This window comes from Pavona decussata, unplaced genomic scaffold (assembly GCF_977016875.1).
Source record: "Pavona decussata unplaced genomic scaffold, jaPavDecu1.1 SCAFFOLD_130, whole genome shotgun sequence".
Taxonomy (NCBI): Eukaryota; Metazoa; Cnidaria; class Anthozoa; order Scleractinia; family Agariciidae; genus Pavona; species Pavona decussata.
The window spans coordinates 761668-787054 of NW_028145544.1; the positions used below are offsets into that span (position 1 = coordinate 761668).

The 25387-nt window shown below is 39.8% G+C and overlaps 3 protein-coding genes and 1 long non-coding RNA gene across 4 annotated transcripts; all 4 read right to left on the minus strand.

Annotated features, from left to right (window-relative positions):
- Positions 1-441: 441 nt before the first annotated feature.
- Positions 442-1641, minus strand: LOC146468498 (uncharacterized). Its single transcript, XM_085124354.1, has 2 exons — positions 700-1641; positions 442-568 (listed from the first exon to the last, which is right to left on the minus strand). Exon 1 carries the CDS (start codon positions 1517-1519, stop codon positions 827-829), a length of 693 nt encoding a protein of 230 aa, XP_084980480.1. The 5' UTR covers positions 1520-1641; the 3' UTR covers positions 442-568; positions 700-826.
- Positions 442-21715, minus strand: LOC146468499 (uncharacterized). The gene is made up of 2 exons (XM_085124355.1): positions 20581-21715; positions 442-568 (listed from the first exon to the last, which is right to left on the minus strand). Exon 1 carries the CDS (start codon positions 21521-21523, stop codon positions 20840-20842), a length of 684 nt encoding a protein of 227 aa, XP_084980481.1. The 5' UTR covers positions 21524-21715; the 3' UTR covers positions 442-568; positions 20581-20839.
- Positions 17699-19012, minus strand: LOC146468500 (uncharacterized). The gene has a single exon (XM_085124352.1). It carries the CDS (start codon positions 18814-18816, stop codon positions 18088-18090), a length of 729 nt encoding a protein of 242 aa, XP_084980478.1. The 5' UTR covers positions 18817-19012; the 3' UTR covers positions 17699-18087.
- Positions 17699-24326, minus strand: LOC146468501 (uncharacterized). The gene is made up of 2 exons (XR_014867447.1): positions 23861-24326; positions 17699-17982 (listed from the first exon to the last, which is right to left on the minus strand). It is a non-coding gene; the product is annotated as an uncharacterized LOC146468501 (long non-coding RNA).
- Between the last annotated feature and the right edge of the window lie 1061 nt (positions 24327-25387).

Sequence of the window (25387 nt, forward strand, 5' to 3'; positions counted from 1 at the left end):
CGTTCCCCATTCCTCCCTTCCCCGTTCGTTCTTTTAGAGATAGCCAGAAAAAGATTACGTTCTGTCTCGTGTGATTGCGAAAGAATACACTTTTGTCATTCGTCTCTCTGGAAATATCGCTTTAGGTAAACATAATTTTTTTAAGGCGTGTCATGGAGCTGAGAGTCAATAAATTGAAACTTCAAGCTCTTCCCGCGCCCTGTATTGCTTTCAACAACATCCGGATTTTTTTTAATTGAATCGTCTCAAGGCTAACATTAACAACGAAAAAAGCAACAGAAGTGCAAAAGAAGGGGAAGGGGGAGGGGTGGAAGAGGGTAACAGGATGTAGCCCCAATTGACAACTAGATGCCATCTGCTTTAGCGGTGAGTGGCATTTTCACTTGCATATATGACCTGGGGGAAAAAGGCCGCTCGCATTGCAAATGAGTACACAACAGATCACACCCAAAACCACTTTATTGTACCACTAAATTATTACTATTCTACAAAGACATGATTGCAACTGAAATCTTCGTTGAAAAAGTCGATGCAGCTAAACTTCGAGCTAAAATAGTTGACGCTAAGCCTGTCAGTGTAGTTAACAAATCCATTTGCCGAAGCTCAAAAAAGTTTTTGACAGTCATTGGGCTCTTTAGACTACGACTATCACGAAAATAAATCAAGCTAAAATTCGAGCAAAAAAAGTTGATGCTAAGCCTGTCAGTCTAGTTAACAAAATCGTTTACATGTAAGTTAAGGGAACTTTTAGACATCAATGGGCTCTTTAGACTACGACTATCACGAAAATAAAAATACTACTAAAAGTCCCATATATCAGTTCAACTTATTTCTTTGGTGGCTTCGAATCTTCGTACACGGTAATCTCAATGTAGTTGATTTCGTACCTCTCTGTGCTTTTAAAACGATACATCTCAAACCACAGCCCCTGACTCAGCTTCAGGGAGTCGCCATATTGTGCTATAATCTTGTGGCCATCATCTATAGCGCAGTAGGCAGTTCCAATCGTCTCGCTCGGCTTGAACGACAACTCAAACTGATCAGGGTTGGTGGTCGCCCTGGAACTGCTATTTGCCTCCGTAATTATGTGTGGATCTTTCAACTTGTTTCTGGATGTTTCTCCTTCCACCGCCTGGTATGGACCTTTCGTGGTGTAATCATGGTTTGGATCCATAAGCTGCATTCCAATGGACGTGTCTCCATGGGAAATCATGTAGGACATTGGATCACGAGGCTGCTGAGGCTCTGGCAACACCACTCCCACCTTCATCTTCACTGTGATGTCCGCTTCGTCTTGTAACTCGCCTTTAGGGATCAGAAGAATTCGAAAGATGTTTTCCCAGTCGGAAGAGTCTTGTTTGATGACCAGTTTGGTTTCGTTTGATTCTTGGGTATCCAAAGCGCCATGGTTCCATTCCACTGCTTCGTTCTCTTGTAGCCATCTTGGGAACATTAATCGATGAAAAAGCAGTTTAGGACGCCAGGCTTGGCGCCTCTTTGCTTGAAGCTGATTATTCATAGTTGACAATCAAGCTGTGGTTTGTCCTTCTTGCAAAAAATCAACTCAGCGTGCTGTAATGCGTCGAAAGTGGTCGGTTCTAACTACACACGAGATTTTATACCAGTTGATTAATAACCGCCAGGTGATCTGGTGACGTAACTCGGCCGTATCCCACAACCGCGCGCGGCCTTCAGTGTAGTTTTCGAATTTTAATATGGCGGCCTCTAGCCTTGTGAGGTCGGTCTCATTTGAACGTTAACTCACCTGGCACGATACACATGACATGTAGAATGCATGAAGAATAATCCTCTATGTTTAACTAATGCAATTACTGAAGGGAATTGGGAGGTAAAGCCTCGAAAGCTTCGAGTCATTGGAGAATGACATCTGATGCGATAAGCGATTGTGGACGGATTGAACCGTAAGCATGAATCTGAAAGATTTATTTGAATAATTTGGTTTCCAATATTACCTTAAACTGTGTTAATTTACTTTTGTGTCACTATTAAAGTTGATATTTGCTAAAGAATGTCTTGATCGATTCTGGTATCTGTTAAATGTTTTTATAAATAACTTGCCATGTTCGAATTCTGAACTCGATGAAGACGCGGGTGTTACAGTTTTTATTTATTTATTTAGCTTCGTCTAACTAAAATACAAACAGAATGGAAACAAACAATAGAAACAAACAAACAAAAATACCAAAGATATAATAATTAGGCAGGGAGACCACTACAGCGTAGCCAATTACAGCGGATCCCTCGTTAATTATTTATATAAAAAATGCTTTTAAAATAACTAAAACTACTAATATGGAAGCATAAAACTTGAGAGGAGACAAGGCGGGAGACCAAATTGCTAGAAGCAGCACGTTGGCGGGCATAGGAGAGACCTCGCTGTGTTACACCTAGGACAGATAGTTCTCCAAGTTCTAATGTGGTCAGCGTCGTACAAGTTCAAAGCCTTTTTATAATATTGAAGTAATAAAATTTTGAATAAAGCTAAAGAGATGTGACTTGTGCGTAGCTCAGCGGGAAGAACATTCCATGTGCGGCACGCGCGTATGAAAAATGAACGTTGATAACGTTGATATATTAGGAATGTAAGTAATAGCACTGCTTCTCGATGTCCTAGTAGATCGCGGGCGGGCTTTTGAGACGCCGGCCGGTCGGCAGTGTTGCCGTGACTCAGGACTTTAAATTTATGTTGCTTGTTGGTTTTTTTGTCTTTTTTTGGTTTTGTTTTTTTGCAATTCAACCCCGGTCAGATCGTTTTGTTTCGTACTTTGGCATTTAAATGTCTTTCCGAGCGAAGGAAAACTCTTGCAATTCGGAGTCGGCCCTAGTACGCTTGCACTGCCCTCATAAAAACTGCGACAAGTTTTACGTGAACAAGAAAAATTTAAATGAACGCTTCCGCTTGAATCCATCGCATAGACCAGACTCTTTGGTGACGACTCGAGTTCGTATTACTGCTAAGGAATGTGCAGAAAAATTCCTTGACGATGAAAAAAACCCCATACTCTAGGAACGTTCGTGTTAAAGAATTGTGCAAACTTCTTACGGATGAAGAACTTCAACTGTATGCACTGCCAAGGATTGCCAAAATTGTGACACCCGTGGACTATTTATTACAAGAAACTACAGGTACACTTAACGATGTACACCAAAAGCTGGTCAAGTTTAAAAATGACCTTTGCTGGCGCTCCCCAGAGTTTTTAAACTCTCTCTTTTGTCAAGGATCACCGCCTGAAACAAGCCCAAGAGAAAAACTGGCGGAAATAGTGCAAAGTAATCTACCTCATTCGTGTGATTGGATTATTGAATTGGGCAATGGTACTTTGTTTAAAGATGCTATCATGCCTAAAGTGTTCCAAAGAGAGTATCATGCGTTTGAAGAATTATGTGCAAGACACCCTCAGGAACAAATGGGGCAAAAAACTGGAAACAGTGATTGGAATTAAACCAATTTTGAGCAAAGATAAAATTTTTGGCAAACTCAATGACCAGAGGCAAGAACTTTTGGAAAAAATTGGCCTTGAATTTAATCAATTTGGAGAACTGGTTGTGGGGTATGTTGATTTTGAGAAGTACATTACATTGTTTCTTAATCAAGTTGGCACCCAAAGTGCTATTATCACACCTCGAAATAAGAGTATCGTAATGGACTACACTGATGGGTTCCCGTGGCTCAAATGGTCTTGCCACTTCACAGGGGAGACAAGTGTCAGAGTTAAACTTGTTGAGCCATACAATTTAATGAGCACAGTCTTAACAGTTGCACTTTGGCTAGGTAATGATGACTATGACACCGTAAGAAAGTCTGCTGAACCGACATCTAAACAACATCTCGAAGATCAAGCAGTCGAGTTCGTTCTGACACTTTTTCAGGATTTTGAAGTTGCTTTTAATGGTCTCTGGATCCTGTCATGCTCGTCCTTTACGTGATTGCCAATTGCTGATCGCTCGTGTTCCTCCACACGTTGATGTAAGTGTCGACTCGTGAAGCCAACATAGTCTGCATCGCACAGACCACATTTCAAATAATAAACAACGTTTTGTTGATTCACAATTGGAGGTTTATGTTCCTTTGGTTTGATTTTCCCCTTGATCTTCTGACTTGTGTAGACAGGATGGACATCAGCATCAATCTTTCGGCTGAGATCACTAAGTTGGTGTCTTACCGCGTTCGCTGATTTCTGTTTTTGAAAGGTAGGACGATTCTGATGAGAGCTCGTTTGTCGGATACCCGTTGTTTAGGACATGCATTCTCAGTAACTTTCGTTTCAATAAAATGTGTGATGGTGTTCTCTACGACGGTTTCAGGATAATGCAAGCGAGAAAAAATCCCTTTAAGACGTTCACATTCCTGATAGAAAAAATGCCAATTCGAAGAGAGTTTGAACGCCCGGTTTAACATGTTTTAAGCAGAGAATGTTTGTATTTCATGTCAACATGGCTTTGGTAGTGCAGTAAAAGCCCAGTATCGGTCGGTTTCCTGTAGGCCTTCGTGTCTAGTCGGGGGCCATTTCTGATAATCACCATTCCAAATTTTTTTTTTAGATTTACCCTTATGTGTTACTTTTGCAAACACAGATGTTATTTTCCCAGTAAAACAAAAAGAATTTTAAACAACAACAAACGTTTTTATCAATGGATTATCTGGAATTATTGCGTTTGACGTACGAAGAACGCTTCCTAATACGGATTTGAGTCGAGATTTTTTGGGACTAACTTGTCGTGGATGGGTCGATGGATCTTGGGACGCACATCTGGGATCCCCCGCAGATTTTTTTGCAGGGGCGGATGACATAACAAAGAGAGAGAGCCTGGGATTGAGATTGGCCTGGTGACATCGAACGCACTCTCTAATCTACGATTGTTTTTAGTTTAGAATTAGTTGGGTATATTACGAACTCACAATATGACCAGCTCCCAGTTAGCTTGATTGCTCAGTTGGTAGAGCACTGCACCTGCATCGCAGAGGTCATGGGTTCGAATCCTGTTCAAGCCTGATTTTTTTTTCAGGCTTTCTTTTCGCAACTGCTTAAGTTGCGTAATAACTGCGAGGATCTTTCTTCTATTTGAACGATGAATGTTACAACTTGCAATAAACGAAGAGTGTTGAAAGTTAAATTTCCAGCAGCTACTGACTGTTGAACTTAAAAACAAAAGAAAACTTTTCGGTCCGCCTGTAGCGTGACACTGTCGAACTTTAAAATAATGCAAAACATTTTCGGTCAAACGCTTTCAATTTTTGAGAAAAACGAAACTTACAGACCAGTATACTATTTTGCTCTTCTACTCCCCCCCCACCCCACCCCCAATCCCCCACCCATTCCAGCAAGATTCAGTGTCTGCTGGACACTTAATAATATTGGGAAGGAACTCAGTATGGTCAATATCCAAAATAAAAATAGTCTCAGTTCTCATTGTCAGTCCCAATAGGTTGGCATACATTGCTTTCAATGTAAGGTCTAATGGGTGATATAAAAGGTACCCTTACTGCGACAACGGTACTTTCTTACACTTTCTAAGTTTGCCATCTTAGTACTGCTTCATTGAAAGGGTGCGAGAAAGCCCAGTGTTCACAAGCTCTATCAAAGCCAAAAGAAGTACACACAACACATTGGTTTTGTTCAATACTCACATGGCCTTTTAATGCTACAAGTTTATATGCCATAAAATACAACTAATTAGTGTTTGTACATACATGAAAGGAGAAGTAATTAAAGCCCCCTGGGTTTGTAGTAATTTCTCAGCTAAAGTTACTCTTAAAGGGGCAATACCATGGAGATTTCTCTGTGTTTGTCTTTTGTGCTCAAATATTTGACAACGTTAACCCTTTATCTAATATCAAATTGCTCTCAGAGTCCCGAGAAAAAGTGATTTCTCCTGAGAAGAACAAACTGTAATCAGTTTTTTTTAGCGATTTCTCCAAATCCAGATAAAAAACTTTAAAAAATAGGCCAGTTTTTTCAAGTTGCAATCCATTTCAATCCTGGCCATCCACTGCCAAAGCTAACTAAAGCTACTTTCTGTGTACTGGTAGTGTTATTATTTACAAAACTGAAACATTATTTTAATGTTTCCATGCCATCCATACAAAATATTAATACATATTTTTCGACATTCAAAATTGGTGACGTTGCCCCTTTAAAAAGTTAATTAAAGGAGAATGAATTGAAGCCTTACCCATGGGGTCTCTAATAAACCCCTCTACTAAAATTATTCTTAAACGCATAGAAGGAGAACTAGTTAAAGCCCCCTGTGTTACTAGTAAACCCTCAGCTAAAATTAGTTGTACATAATTATACAGGCGGAGATCTAATTAAAGCCCCCTGGGTTTCTAGTAGAAGAAGAAGAAGATGATACTTTATTTGAATACATCGCAGCCTTGCGGCTGAATTGCGTATTTACAAGTACTTCTATAACATACCTCTAGTAAACCCTTCAGCTAAAACTATTTGTGCATATACAAGCGGAGAACTAATCAAAGCCCCCTGGGTTACTAGTAAACCCTCAGCTAAAACTATTTGTACATATATAAGCGGAAATCTAATTAAAGTCCCCCTGGGTTACTAGTAAACCCCTCAGCTAAAACTATTTGTACATATACAGGCGAAGAACTAGTTAAAGCCCCCTGGGTTTCTAGTAAACCCTCAGCTAAAATTATTTGTGCATATACAAGCCCCTTACCTGCCTTGGGTTTTTAGTAAATCCCTACGTTTAAATTATCCTTACATAGTTACATGGAAGGAGCACTAATTAAGCCCGTTGGATCTATGAAAATCTTTCCTCCCCTGCCTTTTCCTGCCAACAACAACAACAACACAATAAGAACAGTTTGGTTTTTGAGAGAGGCATGGACCCTCGAACAAGAGGCAAGACTCAACGGGAGGTATACCAGCATGCTTTAAGATGGCCCTACGTGGATTGCCCAATGTCTTCGAGAAGCTGTGATTGAGGAGGATGGCTAGCTGCCTCCCTCCTCTGCATCTTGTGGGAATTAACCCAAGGGACAGCAAAGCTCAGGAGAGGGAGGATGTCGTATGTCGGGGTCCTGAGGTGCGACGCTGGAGTGCGCATGCTGGACATGTTAGACAGGAACGAGTGGAAAGCGACGACACATGGGACCCGTGCAGACTCTACTGGAGAACCTCCCCACAAGCACGACCTGACCTGGTTTTAGCCATGCAAGAAGTCTTTTCCGAGATTTAAGGAAAGTAGAGCACACTACATGGAGAGAAAAATAACTCTCTCTGCCAACTCACCAAATTGTGCTGTTGTTTACCCTGGTCGATTATTCCAAACTCTGTTCAATTTTGAGTACAAAACTTGGGCATTCAAGTTACGCTATAATTTGAAGACTATCTTATCCGAATAGCAAAGAATACATACAATGCCTGTGTTGGTAGAAAAATGGCCATACACTGAATGGTTTAGTTTTCGGAAGTCTTGCAGCCAAATGACGCTGCTACAACCGGCGCCGAAATTGCTGAGACAGCGTATATCCAATCTAGACAATCTTCGAAATCGTGTCTGATTCGTTACTTCTTTTTACCGAGTTTTCTTGTTTCACATAGGCACAGTAGGCCACTTTCAACTCTTTCAACCTTCCGTTCCTTTTCTCAACGCAACAGTTCGTAACTCACGTCCCTCCCCACAGCAGCATTCACTGCTGTTCCGGTAGGGTGGATGGCAAAGAACAAAATAAGGTTATTTGGTTGCAGTTCTGTCCACCTTTCATCAGGGTGTGTTGTGTAACAGTTAGCAGTTAACAGTCCCTTTGCACTCGAGTGCTGCCATGTCTAATCCTAAGTATTCTTTTTGTTTTACTGGTAAATTAGAGAAGAAGTAAATACAGTAACACAAAGTTGACAGAAACAAGCAGACTAAAAACAAACAAATTAAATAAATAAATACATAAATAAATAGGGCAATTGACGAGTTTCCCCCCCCCCCCCCCCAACTCCTTCCCAGGTTTCTAAAAAAGCCCCGTAAGCTCTCATAAGCCCATCACTGAACTCTGAAATATGGCAAGCCAATATTTGGTTCCGGAAATATTGTTGCAAAGACGAAAATCAAGTGTTTCACGTGATAAAATACTCCACGATTCGCTTTTCGCGTTGGGCGTCGTTTTGGCGGGAAATTCCGAGTTGGTCGCTGCGCGTCGTCGCATTTAAGCGAAACTGTTGAGCTATTAAAAAGAACTAAAAAATAAGGCCGTTAATACCGAAAAGAGAAGCTCAAAACGTCGAGCACCGGTAAGAAATTTTGTATTTGTATTCCTTTTGCTTTCTTGCCTCATTTCGTTTTGTCAGTGGCGTAATTCTCCGCACATAGTGCTGTTACATGTAAATGGCCTCTCCGCCTTTGTGCTTACTTTGCTGTGTGTATCATTGAAAGTTTATGTATACATCATATGATAGATAAGAAATATTACTGTATAGATACGATACTCAAGAATTCTTGACTGATAAGACGATACAGCGTTCACAATGACCGGAAGGTGCTAAGTGGAACGCATGCTCAGTCGTCCGAGGTCGACTTTTAAAACCTTGTTTTCGTTTCTTTGTCATAAAGTTTCAGTGAGACAATTGTAGTATTCCGTACAAAAAATGATGTGCGGATAATTAAGAGTAATCGCTTCTCTTTGTTGATTTGATGGACAGACCATTTTTTTGTGGGGAGGCGGGTGGGGAGGAAATTACTAAAACATGGAAAAAACCTTGAAAAGGAAAATTAGCTCCCCTCCCCCCATCCGAAAAAAAAAAAATGAAAAGAAATGCCGCACCCGGTGTTTTGCTCAGCAAAGAAAAACTGAAGTTGTCGTACTGAACCGGGAAGGAATATCTTGCAAAAAGAACTAAGAGTTGAAGCGACAAGAAACTAATAATCACAAAAACAATTGCTTAACATCTTCCCTCCCCCAAGCCACAATGTTTGGCCATAATAGTTATAGTAGTACCGTGCTATAATGTTGAGCTATAGTGGCCTTACTTGCATATACGTTTTGCTGAATTTCCTACCGTTCGCTTTAACTTGAACAGCACCGACTGATGAAGAAGACCATCAGTTCCGGTTTAACTAAGGCGGAATGATCCTGACTGAATGAAGAGTTTTTCATGTTGTCTACTCGTTTGCCTTACTGAATTAGTTTATGACCTTCAGCTGAAGTTTGTTCACGGTTATACAGTCTGTCTACAATGGCAACCATAGGAAAAGAAACTGCTGTAAATTAAATGGTATCGGTTTGAAGACGTTCCAATTGTGGAAACCATTTTCAAACTAACACAGTTTCCTCAGTCGTACACCAAAGACGTACACGCTTCTAAAACGATACAGCAATAAAGGGATTCAAAGTTACGTTCATCATTCCCGGCTCTCCGATTCGTCCTCGTTTAATAATCCCCATCCCCCAAGAAAAGCCTCTGGAGGAGGCAGTTCCTCAGACGTAAACGAAAGACGTACACGCTTCTAAAACGATGCAGCAATAAAGAGGTCTAAATTAAAGATTACGTTTACGGCAAACGGCAGAAATGACCACGTGGCAATATGTATTTTACTTATTTGCCGCTCGATGTTTTCAGTTTTCCAATAAAATTGAGTAGTTTTGCATTAGCATCAAAGGCCAGAATTAATTTGTATCATTCTCATCTATGTACTCATTTTTACAAGAAAACATAAACACGAATCCTACGCTTGCTGCATGTTTGACGTAAACGCGATACTAAATCTCTCGAGTGAAAAACACGGAGCACACGTTTACAAACTGTGTTCAGCCACCTTAAATTTAAAATCCTTTATCTCTCAGATTCTACAGCTGTTAGACATTGTTTCATCCGTTCGCTTGTGCTTCTACTTACAGTCTGCACTGTTGAAAGTTCTCGTCCTTATGTCGTCCGTGCACCTCTATTGGCTTGAGCAAGGTGATGGAACTTCTTTGGGGCTTCATTTCATGCGTGATAGACTCTGGATATTCAGGTGGCCTGTATGAAGTCCCCATTAGCAAGATTATTTATCCTTTTGTTTCAGTTTGTGCACATCTGCTGTCGTGGTTATGAGAACACGCCCCCAGCTGTACGCTCAGCAGGCCTGTTCTTGTAGTTGATGAACAGGCTGTGGTATGCCCTTCTCCTTTTGCTGTAACTGAACATCTTCTGGTTTGGATAACTGAACTGTTGTTTTCCTTGAGCGTGCCACCATTTTCTGGTCGAATTGGCGCTGTCTTGGGCCTCGTACCCTGGCTCAATGCTTGCTGCATCTCTGTAAACGTGACCGGTCCCCACGAGTTTGACTTTTCTTGTTTGCCGTTATTCTTCTCAGTAGCCGTGGTACCAGAGTTGTCGTTGGCCGAGGAGTCTTTTTGTACTGCTTTTCTGTTCCCTTCGGGTTCGTTTTCATTCACAGGCTTCTCTTTCTTTTCCGCTTTGGGTACAACCCCATTGTGAGGTCCTGCTTTGGGTACAACCCCATTATGAGGTGCTGCTTTGGGTACATCCCCATTGCGAGGTTTCCCAATGTTCAGCATCTGAAGAACAGTGTTTCTAAAGCGGCGGTTTCTGTAGAAGTAAAGTAAAGGACTGGCAGAGGAATTCAGCTGGCTTAGGATTACACCCCACAGATAAGTATCCCTATTTGTAAAGCCGAATAGATAGTTAAGAAAATATAAAATAACGGTCGGGGCAAATGAAGCGAGCAAAGCCACTGTTAACAGGAACCCGGTTTTAGCGATTTTCTTTTCGAAGTTAGCTCTTGCGACTTGTACACTCACATGTTTTATGGCCTGTTGCGTGCTTTCGCGAGACTTAAGGTAAAGCCTGATGTAAAAATAAACTGTGGCCAGCAAACAAACGGTCAGTGGTGTTGTAAACAGACATGCGTGTGGGATAATAACTTGCTTTGTGTCAAGGTAACCAGCTACATAGAGAGCATTAGGAACGACCGAAAGACCTGTGAATACCCATGCGGCAAAAACACAAAGTTTTAAGCGAGTTTTAGCAACAGTTGACCTGTAGTTTATGCCTTTGCTGACCACAGTGTATCTCTCCCAAGATATTACTGTCAAGTGGTAGATGGAAGCGCTTATAAGGTAAAGTGCAAAGAAACCTGCCAGCACAACGGTGCACATGCTTTCATAATCATCCTGCAGTCGATGGATCCCTGCGGTTAAAAACAAAGGCTGGGTCACAGCACCAGTGAGAAAATCACCAACAGCCATACTCGCGAGAACAATGTTACAATAACTTTGTAACTTCTTTTTCTTCACTACTGCTATGATGAGGATTGCGTTCAGCAGGATTGCCATGGGGCTGGCGATGCTTGTAACTACTGTTGAAATAATAGTGGACGACCAACTTGGATTCCAGCTCAGTAAGCGGCAGAACTCAAGCTGCGCACTTTCGTTTTCGGTTGACTCCTCCATATTGTCAGGCTTGACACTATTTTGGAAACAACAAAGTAAATCAGTTAGTCTTTCTCTTCTCTAAAGCGCGCACGTAAATCTTCCGCCTTAAAATTTCTTGTTCACGTCAAAACAAAGTCAAACTGGATGCCTCGTGAAGCTATACACAGGTACCCTGGGTTCCCATCCCGATCTGGCCACTTGCAGGAGTTATATCTCCCTCCTCGGCCGCGCTAGTAAATAGCCAGCTGGTCTGCCTCCTGCCAGTTGGGATTCCTAACAATGCTACGTTTAATATGGATTACTCGTTTCCCATTATTTTAGTGGAATGCCTGTGAAAACACATTTGTACTTTGCTAAGGGTGTTTGTAAGGTTTTAGCCAATAAGCTTGCCTCATTTTGGTCAGCTGATATCTTGATAACCAATAAAAAAACAGATCAAGACACTCCCGATTAGCTAAACACCGATCAAGCTCTTTAAATTTTTTTTACGAGTATTATCCCAAAAAGATAACTACAATCGCTTTCACTGGCTCATTCGTTTTTTTCGTCATGTCTACAAATCATACTCTATGTTTCGTCTAGTCGACAAGTGTTATTTAAAAAAAAGACTTTTATAAAGCAGCTGCTCGAACGCGACATCAAAGAGGGCTCAAAGTGTAGTAAGAACCCTCGCCTTTTGACCAATCCCATTACGACGAGCATCTAGATCTTACGACCACTTTTCGTGGCCCAAACAAAGCTCAGTTATTTTAGCCTTATCTGAAACCCCTAACAATCCCGCCACCTCGCTATGTGACTAATCGAAGCTTTTATTTTCTTTATAATTTTTTTAAATCGCTGTATTTTTTGGGAAATCCTGCAATTTGCATCGTTTCAAACATGTCCGAAACCTGCCGCGATTTCGCGACGATAAATCGCCAGGCGAATCGCGATGAATCGACGCTAGTGGTGCACAGGTGCGATCTAAATCTGCAAGTCAGTCGAGTGCAACAAACTGAGATGCATTTTAAAAGCGCGACACAAATTGCACAAAACTCAAAATGAACAGGCCTTTAATGTGATCAGTGGAGATGCCTGGTGCTTTCATGGCAAAAGCGAGCAAAAATTGACAATGACGAAGTCAAAATTATCGTCCGGCCCTCGACTGTGTTTTCCAGTTTAGGCCGCTTTCCCCCGTTGTTTTTCTTTTTGCGTTTTTTAATTCTTTTTTTTTCGTAGTGTATCACATTTTGATACTTCCTCTTCAGAACGATCAAAATTTTATGGCCCATCGTAAAATGAGTTCACAAGACAGAAACAATCCGGTTTTCAACTCTACAAAATGTATGCCGGACCTTGTGAAAGTCGTGAAAAAAAGAACCAGAATCCAGGTGTGCGTTTCTCAAAGCTTCAGAAGAACTTTCGGGTATTTTTCTCATCCCTTTTCTACAGATTGCCGGTTGTTTTTTGTACAAACTAACTCTATTTGTTTCTTAATCTTGGAAAACTTAAAATCTTTTTGCTTTCAAAATTATAAAAAAAAAAAAAAAATTAGTCGCAGGTAATTAATTTTGTGCATGTAAAATAGTTTTTCGGTTCCGAAATCTTTTTGGGAGTTACGCCAGGATCCTTTCCAAACTGTTATTCCGCAGATTGTTTTGAGATCTCAAAATTTTCAAGTACGCATCGCCTGTTAGTTGGGAAAGACCCAGCCTTGTTCAACAACTGCATCATCTTTGACCTGAGCCTTGCCCGGCTTAGCGTCTTTTCTTTTACACGTTTCTTTGTTTTCTGTTTTGCTTTCTGGTTTTTCTATTCGTAATTTAGGTATTTCATACTTTGTACATTATCACAAGCATAAATTTAACTAGTGGTCAATTCCACTAAAACTGACGATGATGAAGACTCATCGAAACATATCGTTAAAACCTAACTGAATTCTTGTATTGTCTATAATTACAAATTTCCAATCAATCAAGCATTTTTCTAGTTCCACCACGCGTTTGCCAAGTCGTCACTGTTTCCATGAACCGGTTAAGTTGTATACTTTCATAAATTTTGCGAAATTATCGTGGCGTTACTAGTAAGAACCAGATGTGCACTCTGTTCGACTTGCAGATTTTTTCCTCTCGAAGTAAAATGTGCTTGTTGATTTTGAAATACGATTTGCGGCACGAATTTTAGAAGACTGCAGAAACTTCTCGATGAGCACAAAAATTACTGAAATAGTGCTAAATAAATCACCTTGATTTTCTTATGATAAGATGAAAACTTTCTTACCTTCAACTCAGATCAATCCTCCTTGCTCGAAACGGAAACGTTTTTTGACTGCTAAAGCTACTTCTGCTTCGCTTTTTTCCTCGCAGTTTTGAACAGCTGTTTGTTTCCCAGTTTGTTTTTGAAGCTTTTGTAATGTACAAAAGAAACTTCGCGATTTCCAAACCTTCTCATCTGTACCGGTTAATGTGTATTAAGCTTCTTCAAAGCAATCAGTTGAATTTTGTACTGACTTCCTCCAAATATTGGAAATCATGACACTAGGAACGTTATAATTGGTCAAAGTAATTTAAAACAATTAAATGGATATGAAGCAAATTATTTTGAATTGAAAACTAATGAATGGAAAAAACCCGTATTTCCCTTCTTTGCCTCTGTTCTTTCTGTTGAGTTAAACAATCCATTTTTTCTCCGTTTGTTTAGTTAAACGATGCTGATAACCAGTAAAAGTAAAGAAAATGAAGAATATTGTATTCCTGATGGCAAATTTTAGTAATGTTTAGATTTCAATTTTTTTAGATTTACCATTATGTGTTACTTTTACAAACACAGATGTTATTTTCCCATTAAAATGAAAAGAATTTTAAACAACAACAAACGTTTTTATCAATGGATTATCTGGAATTAATACGTTCGACGTAGGAAGACACTTCCTTATACGGATTTAAGTCGAGAGTTTATGGGACTTGTCGTGGATGGGTCGATGGATCTTGGGACGCACATCTGGTATCCGCCGCAGATTTTTTTGCAGGGGCGGATGACATAACAAAGAGAGAGAGCCTAAGATCGAGATTGGCCTGATGAAATCGAACGCACTCTCTAATCTACGATTATTTTTAGTTCAGAATTAGTTGGGTATATTACGAATTCATAATATAACCAGCTCCCAGTTAGCTTGATTGCTCAGTTGGTAGAGCACTGCACGGGCATCGCAGAGATCATGGGTTCGAATCCCGTTCAAGCCTGATTTTTTTTTCAGGCTTTCTTTTCGCAACTGCTTAAGTTGCGTAATAACTGCGAGGATCTTTCTTCTATTTGAACGATGAATGTTACAACTTGCAATAAACGAAGAGTGTTGAGAGTTAAATTTCCAGCAGCTACTGACTGTTGAACTTAAAAACAATAGAAAACTTTTCGGTCCGCCGGTAGCGTGACACTATCGAACTTTAATTAATGTAAAACATTTTCGGTCGAGCGCTTTCAATTTATGAGAAAAAACGAAACTTACGGAGCAGTATACTATTTTGCTCTTCTACTCCAAAGCTATTTTTCCAAAATGTTGCAAAACTTACGCAGCCACAGAGCCGTAAAAATGTCTAATGAAGTATGTTTATCGATCGGTAATTCTTTACTGGGCTTAAAAAACTTAACAGAACAGTCCAAAGAACAAATCTTGTCCCCATACTTTTCGTATCAAGGCATTGGGGAGAAGACAACAACAACAACAACATCAACAACAACAACAACAACAACAACAACAACAACAACAACAACAACTTTATTTGTACCCAAATTAAAGAATTATGTTACAAAATTAGGAAAAATAAAATAAAAACGAGTGCACGGCTGTCAAGAATAACCATAATGGGCTAGTTAGAAGCTGGACAGCCATCATTATTAAAATATCAAGAAACTTTGCCTTGGGTGATCATATCCTTAATTCTCATGACCTCAGAGCTTGAACAAGCATTCATATTACAAGGAGTACTTTGATGTTGATCACTGTTAGGGCTTAAAGGGTTTAAACAATATAATGTCAGAACTTGTGGAGTTGCTTTTATGTTGGGTGGAGAACGATTGACATTTTTTCGTCAAACTGTTATCAACTGTTAATTGTGTGCGCTTTTATTATTCAAAACAAATGTTCCGGATGATAATTGCTTTCGTTCAATGCCTCCGATATGTCGATTATAGTTGAAAGTACGATAATCCAAGCAAAATGCGGCATCAGACAGCACTCCGTTTTTAACTCGTAAATGCGCGCGTGCTTAATGAACGAGTCATCGTTATGTGGGCTGAATTTCGCTCGCTGGATCAGCCGTAAACTTAAAATTAATTTAATCGGAATTTAATCGAAATCCTAAATTATCCATGAGTCTACGTATAGTGCATGTATTCACCATCAGTCGCCATTCGTGACAAATAACAAGAACGTAAAATCAACTCAAGGAATAACTTATTCTTAAAAGAAAACACTAGTAGGTGTGTTGGTGTTTATATTTCGAGTCCTGGGCCAACAAAACACAATGTAAACAATGTTTTATACCTTGCCACTATTTACTTCTGCATTCACGAGTTGGCTCACAGGAGCCTTTGATTTAACTCTAACAGAATCCGCTGTTGTAGCTGGGGCCTCCTGCTCCCTCCCCTCCCTCCGACTTCCAAAAGCCTGATACTTAGGCTAAGGCGGAGCAGTCGTAGTTGACTACCAAGGTGTCGTTCTCTTTCTTGCAACAATCAGCTTATCGGTGCACTACAACTCGTGGAACTCAAAGCGATTGCTTCTAACTAGCGGTAAACGGAGATTAAAGAGAGCATTTAAGAGTAACAGTTTCCGACGCGCTGCCAAACCTGGATAAATAGCGTAAGGCTAATTTTTTTTCTTGAAGAAAAAGATCACGTTCTATCTCGTGTGATTGCGAAAGAATATACTTTTGTTATTCGTCTGTCTGGAAATATCGTTTTAGGTAAACATAATGTTTCTTTAGGGCGTGTCATGGAGGTGAGAGTCAATAAATTGAAACTTCAAGTTCTTCCCGCGTCCTGTATTGCTTTCAACAACATCCGGATTTTTTCAATTGAATCGTCACAAGGCTAACAACGAAAAAAGCAACAGAATGGTAACAGGATGTAGCCCCAATTGACATCTAGCCCATGTAAGTCCTGTAACTAAAAGAGAGAGAGAGAGAGAGAGAGAGAGAGAGAGAGAGAGAGAGAGAGAGAGAGAGAGAGAGAGAGAGAGAGAGAGAGAGAGAGAGAGAGAGAGAGAGAGAGAGAGAGAGAGAGAGAGAGAGAGAGAGAGAGAGAGAGAGAGATTACTACCAGTAATTAAATACAGTAATGCAACTAATGAAAATAAGAAAAAGAGCAATAAAAGAATAATAAAATCCACGGCAAATTACTGCATGAAATTCGCCTATAAAAGCTGTTCACGGTTGCCGCATTCTGTTGATTCTCAGTTTGGTCTCTATCATGTCGCTGTCGTCCGATCAGCCTTACAGAAATTTGAGTCCTAAAAGTTAAATACCACTCGCCATTTGGTATTTGTTGAAAGTAAATCGAAACCGGAGAAATTGTAGCCTTTTAGTTGGACGGAAATTAATCATTTAGCCCAGTATCAATAAATTCTCCTCACTGTTCTCAATATATTTGTTATTGCCCTTGTTGGGAGAATTTGTTTGGACATCAAGACATTTTATCTTTGGTGATCATTTAATCTATTCTCATGGCCTGTACATGTTTGCTTGTTGTAAGGAGAAATTAGGCATTTATATTCGCTCTGCGTTTTGTAGACATCCAAATATTAGGTGTGTCAAGTTATTTTTATTCTTATCATCACAGGATTACCAAGAAGCCTTGGAAAGCTATGCAAATTTAATACGCTCAACTGTGATCAGTCAGCTTCGTCTCGAGATGTTTTCCCAGGTAAACGCTCAAGATTTAGTCCTTACACTGAAAGTGCTAGTACTGCCCCGTTAAGATCAAGTGAATGTTTCGCCTAAAATTTGGATCTGTTAAAATGTTTGTTGTTTAAAAGCTCCTCGGATTTGAGAAACCAAGCAGTCCTTGATTTCACAGCAAAAGCCTCTTAAATTGAGATATTATTAAACTGAACAGACTGTAAATAATTGGCAGCAGAGTCTGCGAATCACTAGTTTTCTTTTCATCGCCAAATTTTCAAATTTCCTTGCCGTAGATTGGATCGTGCAAGCCGCCAAGATGCCATCTCTTTTAGCGTTGAGTGGCAGTTTCACTTGCATATATGACCTGGGGGTAAAAGGCCGCTCGCATTGCGAATGAGTACACAACAGATCACACCCCAAACCACTCTATTGTACCACTAAATAATAACCATTCTACAAAGACATGCATGATTGCAACTGAAATCTTCGTTGAAAAGGTCGATGCAGCTAAACTTCGAGCTAAAATAGTTGACGCTTAGCCTGTCAGTGTAGTTAACAAATCCATTTGCCGAAGCTCAAGGAACTTTTAGACAGTCATTGGGCTCTTTCGACTACGACTATCACGAAAATAAATCAAGCTAAAATTCGAGCTAAAATAGTTGATGCTAAGCCTGTGAGTCTAGTTAACAAAACCTTTTACATGTAAGTACAGGGAACTTTTAGACATCAATGGGCTCTTTAGACTACGACTATCACGAAAATAAAAATACCACTAAAAGTCACATATATCAGTTCAACTTAATTCTTTGGTGGCTTAGAATCTTCGTACACGGTAATCTCAATGTAGTTGATTTGGTACCTCTCAAAGCTTTCGAAACGATACATCTCAAACCACAGCCCCTTACTCAGCTTCAAGGAGTTATTATATTGTGCTATAATCTTGTGGCCTTGTTCTAAGGCGCAGTAGGCAGTTCCCATCATCTCGCTTGGTTTTAACGACAACTGAAACTGATCAGGGTTGTTGGTCGCCGTGGAAGGGTTGTTTGCCTCCTCAATTATCTGTGGACGGTCCAACTTGTTTGGGTATGATTTTCCTTCCACCGCCTGGTATGGACCCCTCGTGGAGTAATCACGGCTTATATCCATAAGCTGCATTCCAATGGAGTTGTCTCCATCGGAAATCATGTAGGACATTGGGTCAGGACGAGGCAGAGGCGGCCGAGGCCGAGAAGGCGGCGGAGGCGGCGGTGGCTCTGGCAACTCCACTCCCACCCTCATCTTCACTGTGATGTCTGCTTCGTCTTCTAACGCCTTCTCAGGGATCAGAAGAATTCGAAAGATGTTTTCCCAGTCGGAAGTGTCTGCTTTGATGACTACTCTGGTTTCGTTTGATGCTTGGGTATCCAAAGCGCCAAAGTTCCATTTCACTGCTTCGTTTTGTTGTAGCCACATTGGGAGCATTAATCGATGAAAAAGCAGTTTAGGACGCCATTCTGGGAGCTTCTTTGCTTCAAGCTGACAACTCATAGTTGACAACCAGGCTGTAGTTTATCCTTCTTGCAAAAAATCAATTGAGCGCGCTGTAATTCGTCGAGAGTGATCGCTTCTAACTGCCCACGAAATTTTATACCAGTTGATTGATAAACGTGGGGGCATACATTTTTGACATCTTTTGTTTATAACTGACGAATTATTTTAGTGTGCGTCATACGATCAACTTGAATTTTTTTTTTATTGCGGTTTTGTAAGTGTTCCTCAGTACTAGTCTCCCACGCGTTCCTTCTCACGGAAGTCGTAAATGACATCACGTGCAAGGCTCGCAGGAGTCCTTACCGTACGATCTATACATGTATTCAGCTTTGTTATTCGGCTTCATTTTACAGTTACTCTTACATATTCTAATATTTTTACATTCGTCATTTCCATCAGGCAATAAGCCGACAGCGGTTTTTGTATCAAAAATAAATAATGGGGTCATGTACACACGACAATTGTTGTGCATCTAGGCGTAACGGAATAATAACTAAAACAGTTGGCGCAGCTTCAACTCGACGCGTCAGTTGCAAAAAGGAATGTTTAACCAGAACTTTCTGAAACTGAATAAGTTAACATGGCTGTCGGCACTGAGCCAAGGTAGTGGTCGGCGTAAAAACATTAGTTGCAAGTCCAACTCCATTCTGGGGCTGTCTTGGTATCAAAATAGAAAAAAAAAATTTGTTTGGAACAAAATCAAATGCAGGGTTTACAGAGCTCAGCGTCACATTGAAATGACATGACATGACATGATAAACTGAGAAAAACGGTATCCTTTTTTGAGCGTTAAAAATAGCATTTCAGTTAGCATCTTTTGTGGCATCATGCTGTACTTGTTTACTGTTACACAAATAAAATGGTCTCAACAAGAGTGCTTACACAACTGAATAAGAGGGCGACGATCACCTGTAGTTGAACAGAAATTAACCATTTAGCCCAGTATCAATAAATTGTCCTTACTGTTCTCCATATATTTGTTATGGCCTTTGTTGGGAGAATTTGTTTGGACATCAAGACATTTTATCCTTGGTGATCATTTAATCTATTCTTATGGCCTGTACATGTATGTTTGTTGTAAGGAGAAATTAGGCACTCATCTTCGCTCTGCGTTTTGTAGACATCCAAATATTAGGTGTGTCAAGTTATTTTTATTCTTATAATCACAGGATTTCCGAGAAACCTTGGAAAGCTATGCAAATTTAATACGCTCAACTGTGATCAGTCAGCGTCGTCTCAAGATGTTTTCCCAGGTAAACGCCCAAGATCTAGTCGTTACACTGAAAGTGCCAGCACTGCTCAGTTAAGATGGATGTTTCGCCTAAAATTTGGATCTGTTAAAATGTTTGTTGTTTAAAAGCTCCTCGGATTTGAGAAACCAAGTGTACGTCCTTAATTTCACAGCAAAAGCCTCTTAAATTGAGATATTATCAAACTGAACAGACTGTAAATAATTGGCAGCAGAGTCTGCGAATCACTAGTTTTCTTTTCATCGCCAAATTTTAAAATTTCCTTGCCGTAGATTGGATCGTGCAAGCCGCCAAGATGCCATCTCTTTTACCGTTGAGTGGCATTTTCACTTGCATATATGACCTGCGGGAAAAAGGCCGCTCTCATTACAAATGAGTACACAACAGATCACATCCAAAACCACTTTATTGTACCACTAAACAATTACAATTCTACAAAGACATGATTGCAACTGAAATCTTCGCTGGAAAAGTCCAGCTAAACTTCGGGCTAAGATAGTTGACGCTAAGCCTGTCAGTCTAGTTAACAAAACTGTTCACATGTAAGTCAGGGAACGTTTAGACATCAATGGGCTCTTTAGACTACGACTATCACGAAAATAAATCAAGCTAAAATTCGAGCTAAAATAGTCGACGCTAAGCCTGTCAGTCTAGTTAACAAAACCGTTTACATGTAAGTTCAGGGAACTTTTAGACATCAATGGGCTCTTTAGACTACGAATATCACGAAAATAAAAATACCACTAAAAGTCCCATAATATCAGTTCAACTTAATTCTTTGGTGGCTTCGAATCTTCGTACACGGTAATCTCAATGTAGTTGATTTCGTACCTCTGTGTGCTCTGGGAACGATACATCTCAAACCACAGCCCCTTCTTCAGCTTTAGGGTATTACCATATTGTGCTATAATCTTGTGGCCACCATCTATAGCGCAGTAGGCAGTTCCCATCATCTCGCTCGGCTTGAACGACAACTCAAACTGATCAGGGTTGATGGTCGCCGTGGATCTGATGGTTCCCTCGTCAATCTCTGTAGCAACCAACTTTCTGCCTGAGGCTCCTTCCACCGCCCGGTATGGACCAATCGTTCCGTACAGCTCTCGATCCGTAAGCTGCATTCCAATGGACTTGTCTTTATCGGAAATCATGAAGCATATTGGATCACGGTCCTGCTGAGTATCTGGCTGCGCCACTCCCACCCTCATATTCACTGTGATGTCTGCTTCGTCTTCTAACGCCTCCTCAGGGATCAGAAGAATTCGAAAGATGTTTTCCCAGTCGGAAGTGTCTTGTTTGATGACTACTCTGGTTTCGTTTGATGCTTGGGTATCCAAAGCGCCAAAGTTCCATTCCACTGCGTTGCTTTGTTGTAGCCACATTGGGAACATTAATCGATGAAAAAGCAGTTTAGGACGCCATTCTGGGAGCTTCTTTGCTTGAAGCTGATCACCCATAGTTGACAACCAAGCTGTAGTTTTTCCTTCTTGCAAAATATCAACTCAGCGCGCTGTAATTCGTCGAGAGTGATCGCTTCTAACTACACACTAGATTTTATACCAGTTGATTAATAACCGTGGGAGGCCACATTTTTGACATCTTTTGTTTATAACTGACGAATTATTTTATTTAGTGTGCGTCATACGATCAACTTGGATTTTTTTTTTTATTGCGGTTTTGTAAGTGTTCCTCAGTACTAGTCTCCACGCGTTCCTTCTCACGGAAGTCGTAAATGACATCACGTGCAAGGCTCGCAGGAGTCCTAACTGTACGACCTATACATGTATTCAGCTTTGTTCTTCGGCTTCATTTTACAGTAACTCTTATATATTCTGATATTGTCACATGCGTCATTTCCACCAGACAATAAGCCGAAAGCGGCTTTTGTCCGCGTGGGAGGCTAGTACCGAGGAACACTTAGATTACGCAATAAAGAAACCACTTGACGCGTCCTAAAATAAAGCAGCTGACCGAGTCATGTACACGGGACACTGCTTTTCTTAGTTAATTGTGCATCTTGGTGTACGGAATAATAACAAAAGTACTTGGCTCAGCTTCAAGTGCAAAACCAAAACTTTCTGAAACTGAATAAGTTAACATGGCTGTCGGCACTGAGTTGAGGTAGTGGTCGGTGTAAAAACATAAGTTGCAAGTCCAACTTCATTCTGAGGCTGTCTTACCCGGGGGTATTAACTAATGAAAATCAATAATCGATTAAAATCAATATAATCAATAATAATCAATAACAATCAATTGATTGGTATTGGAAATCAATGGAAATCGAAGCCCAAAAGTTGAATGAGTTTCGATTTTCATTGATTACGATAGATTTTCATTGATTAGTATTGATTATCATTGATTATTCAAATGTCGGTTTCCTTTTCAATAAAACGCATCACATGAATTGACAAATTATATTAATAAGTTTATTTGTTCAAATGTATCTTTTAATTTTAGCATCATATTAATATTAATTAACTAAAACAAGTGATGGTCTCCTGGATGGTCTTGAAACAACAACTTTTTTTCCCCTTTTTCTATATTTTCTTCGTCAGTATTAAAAAGATCCCAAATGCAACGGTCTGCGCACAGGCGTCCACCATTGTATCATTGTTGAAATCATCATAAAAAGAGAGAACGTTTTTTCATGTCCATTTCACTGGTTATTATATAAAAAGCCCATCTCAACACACAGATTTTGCTTTACTTTTACTTTGTTTGATAGTACCAAATTCAGTACAAGTAAAAGCCCACTTCCGTTCTAAATCGAGTCTCTGAAATCTATGCCGGGCTAATGCCCTATAATCAGCAATTTTGATTCTGCAACTAAAACAAATAATTTCTATACAATCTGAATAAGGGAAAATGTACTAACATTTACTCGTGCAACGGAAGAATCAATGAAAATCAATAAAATTAAGACATGCGGTGAGTGAGATTCGATTTCTATTGATTGGTTGAACCAATCAATATCAATCAATTAATTATTATTGATTATTATTGATTATATTGATTGCAATCAATGATTGATTTTCATTGATTGATACTGCCGGGTGTCGTCATATCAAAATAGAAAAAAAATTATGTTTGGAACAAAACCAAATGCATGGTTTATGGTTTACAGAGCTCAGCGTCACATTTACATCGTGATAAAGTGAGAAAAATTAACATATATGTATCCTTCTTTGAGCGTTGAAAATAGCATTTCAGTTAGCATCTTTTGTGTCATAATACTGTACTTGTTTACTGTTACACAAATAAAATGGTCTCAACAAGAGTGCTTACACAACTGAATAAGAGGTTTAGTTTCTAAAGAAACTGCGCTGCTTCACGAATTGTGCGAATCGATTCGGTTCGATTCGCTCAATGCGTGAAGCACTTGATCAGGAATCTCTCAGTACGGTAGCCAAGTTATAACTCTGTCAGTAATTAAAAACCAAACATTCCTTTCTTTAGCCGTCAGAGTCTGCGAATCACTAGTTTTCTTTTCATTGCCAAAATTTAAATTTTCCTTGCCGTAGATTGGATCATTCAAGCCGCCAAGATGCCTTCTCTTTTACCGTTGAGTGGCATTAATTAATATTTTCACTTGCATATATATGACCTGGGGGAAAAAGGCCGCTCGCATTACAAATGAGTACACAAGAGATCACATCCAAAACCACTTTATTGTACCACTAAATAATTACTATTCTACAAAGACATGATTGCAACTGAAATCTTCGCTGGAAAAGTCCATCTAAACTTCGAGCTAAAATAGTTGACGTTAAGCCTGTCAGTCTAGTCAACAAAACCGTTTTCCGGAGTTCAAGGAACTTTTAGACAGTCATTGGGCTCTTTAGACTGCGATAATCACGAAAATAAATCAAGCTAAAATTCGAGCTAAAATAGTTTATTTTAGGCCTGTCAGTCTAGTTAATAAAACCGTTTACATTTAAGGTCGGGGAACTTGTAGACATCAATGGGCTCTTTCTGACTACGACTATCACGAAAATAAAAATACCGCTAAAAGTCCCATAATATCAGTTTAACTTAATTCTTTGGTGGCTTCGAATCTTCGTACACGGTAATCTCAATGTAGTTGATTTCGTACTTTTGTAACGATACATCTCAAACCACAGCCCCTTACTCAGCTTCAGGGAGTCGCCAAATTGTGCTATAATCTTGTGGCCATCATCTATAGCGCAGGAGGCAGTTCCAATCATCTCGCTCGGCTTGAACGACAACTCAAGCTGATCAGTAGTCGCACTGGAACTGATGTTTGCCTCTTTTACAACCAGAAACAAGTTGAAAGATCCACACATAATTTTAAAATTATCTGTGGATCTTTCAACTTGTTTCTGGTTGTTTCTCCTTTCACCGCCTGGTATGGACCCTTCGTGGTGTAATCATGCTTTGGATCCATAAGCTGCATAAGATTCCCATTACGAAATCGTGCCCATTGAAACACGTCGCTTGTAAATTGCAAATGAGCTTCATTTTGGACGTCAATCACAACAGTCTTTTGTGTATGGTTAAAGTGACAACTCGTGTAAGGCATCTATTCATTGAAGCATACAGTTAAGACTCCTGCGAGCCTTGTACGTGATGTCATTTGCGACTTCCTTGAGAAGGACCGGGTGGGAGGCTAGCTGTGAGGACCACTTACAAAACCGCAACAAACAAACCACTTGATGCGTCCTGAAGTAAAGCAAGTGGCCAGGTCATGTACACACGACACTGTTTTTCTTGGTTAATTGTACATCTTGGCGTTTGTAAGAAGTTAGACACCGATCTTCGGTCTGCGTCTTGTAGGCATCCAAACATTACTTGTGTCAAGTTGGTTTTTAATAAATGGAGAACCAATAATATAAGAGACAGAACTTTATAGTAATTATCAATGTATCATGCAGTATTTCCCGCTAGTTTGACTTTACAGAAAAGTACAAGAATAAAATACTCAGAGCACCCTGTGAATTGTGTGCCCTGTGTCGAGCCATATACAAATCCAAGACAGTTTTAATTTGAAGTATTTCCTTAGCGTTGGTTATTTATAGCAATAAATCGTTTTGAATGATCTTTAAAGGTTCCTATTTAAATCCGCTTAAATTTCTTTGATGTTCGTTACAGTGAAGCTTTTGAATTTTGTAATGTATTCGTTACATGTAATAGATAAATAATAAATAAATGAATAAATATCTATTTAAAAACAGGATTCATAACTTCAAATAGGCCATTTTACAGTTGTGTGCTTAGTGACTTGGCCTTGGATTGGAAGCGAGGCTGGGGGTGACCTTGTCTTGATACAAACCTCACTGCTTTTCATATGTAGATCATGTTGT

What these genes read in the sequence shown, in the direction of transcription:
- LOC146468499 (XM_085124355.1), bottom strand. Translation starts at nt 21,523, where the DNA reads ATGGGTGATCAGCTTCAAGCAAAGAAGCTCCCAGAATGGCGTCCTAAA.
- LOC146468500 (XM_085124352.1), bottom strand. Translation starts at nt 18,816, where the DNA reads ATGAGTTGTCAGCTTGAAGCAAAGAAGCTCCCAGAATGGCGTCCTAAA.
- LOC146468498 (XM_085124354.1), bottom strand. Translation starts at nt 1,519, where the DNA reads ATGAATAATCAGCTTCAAGCAAAGAGGCGCCAAGCCTGGCGTCCTAAA.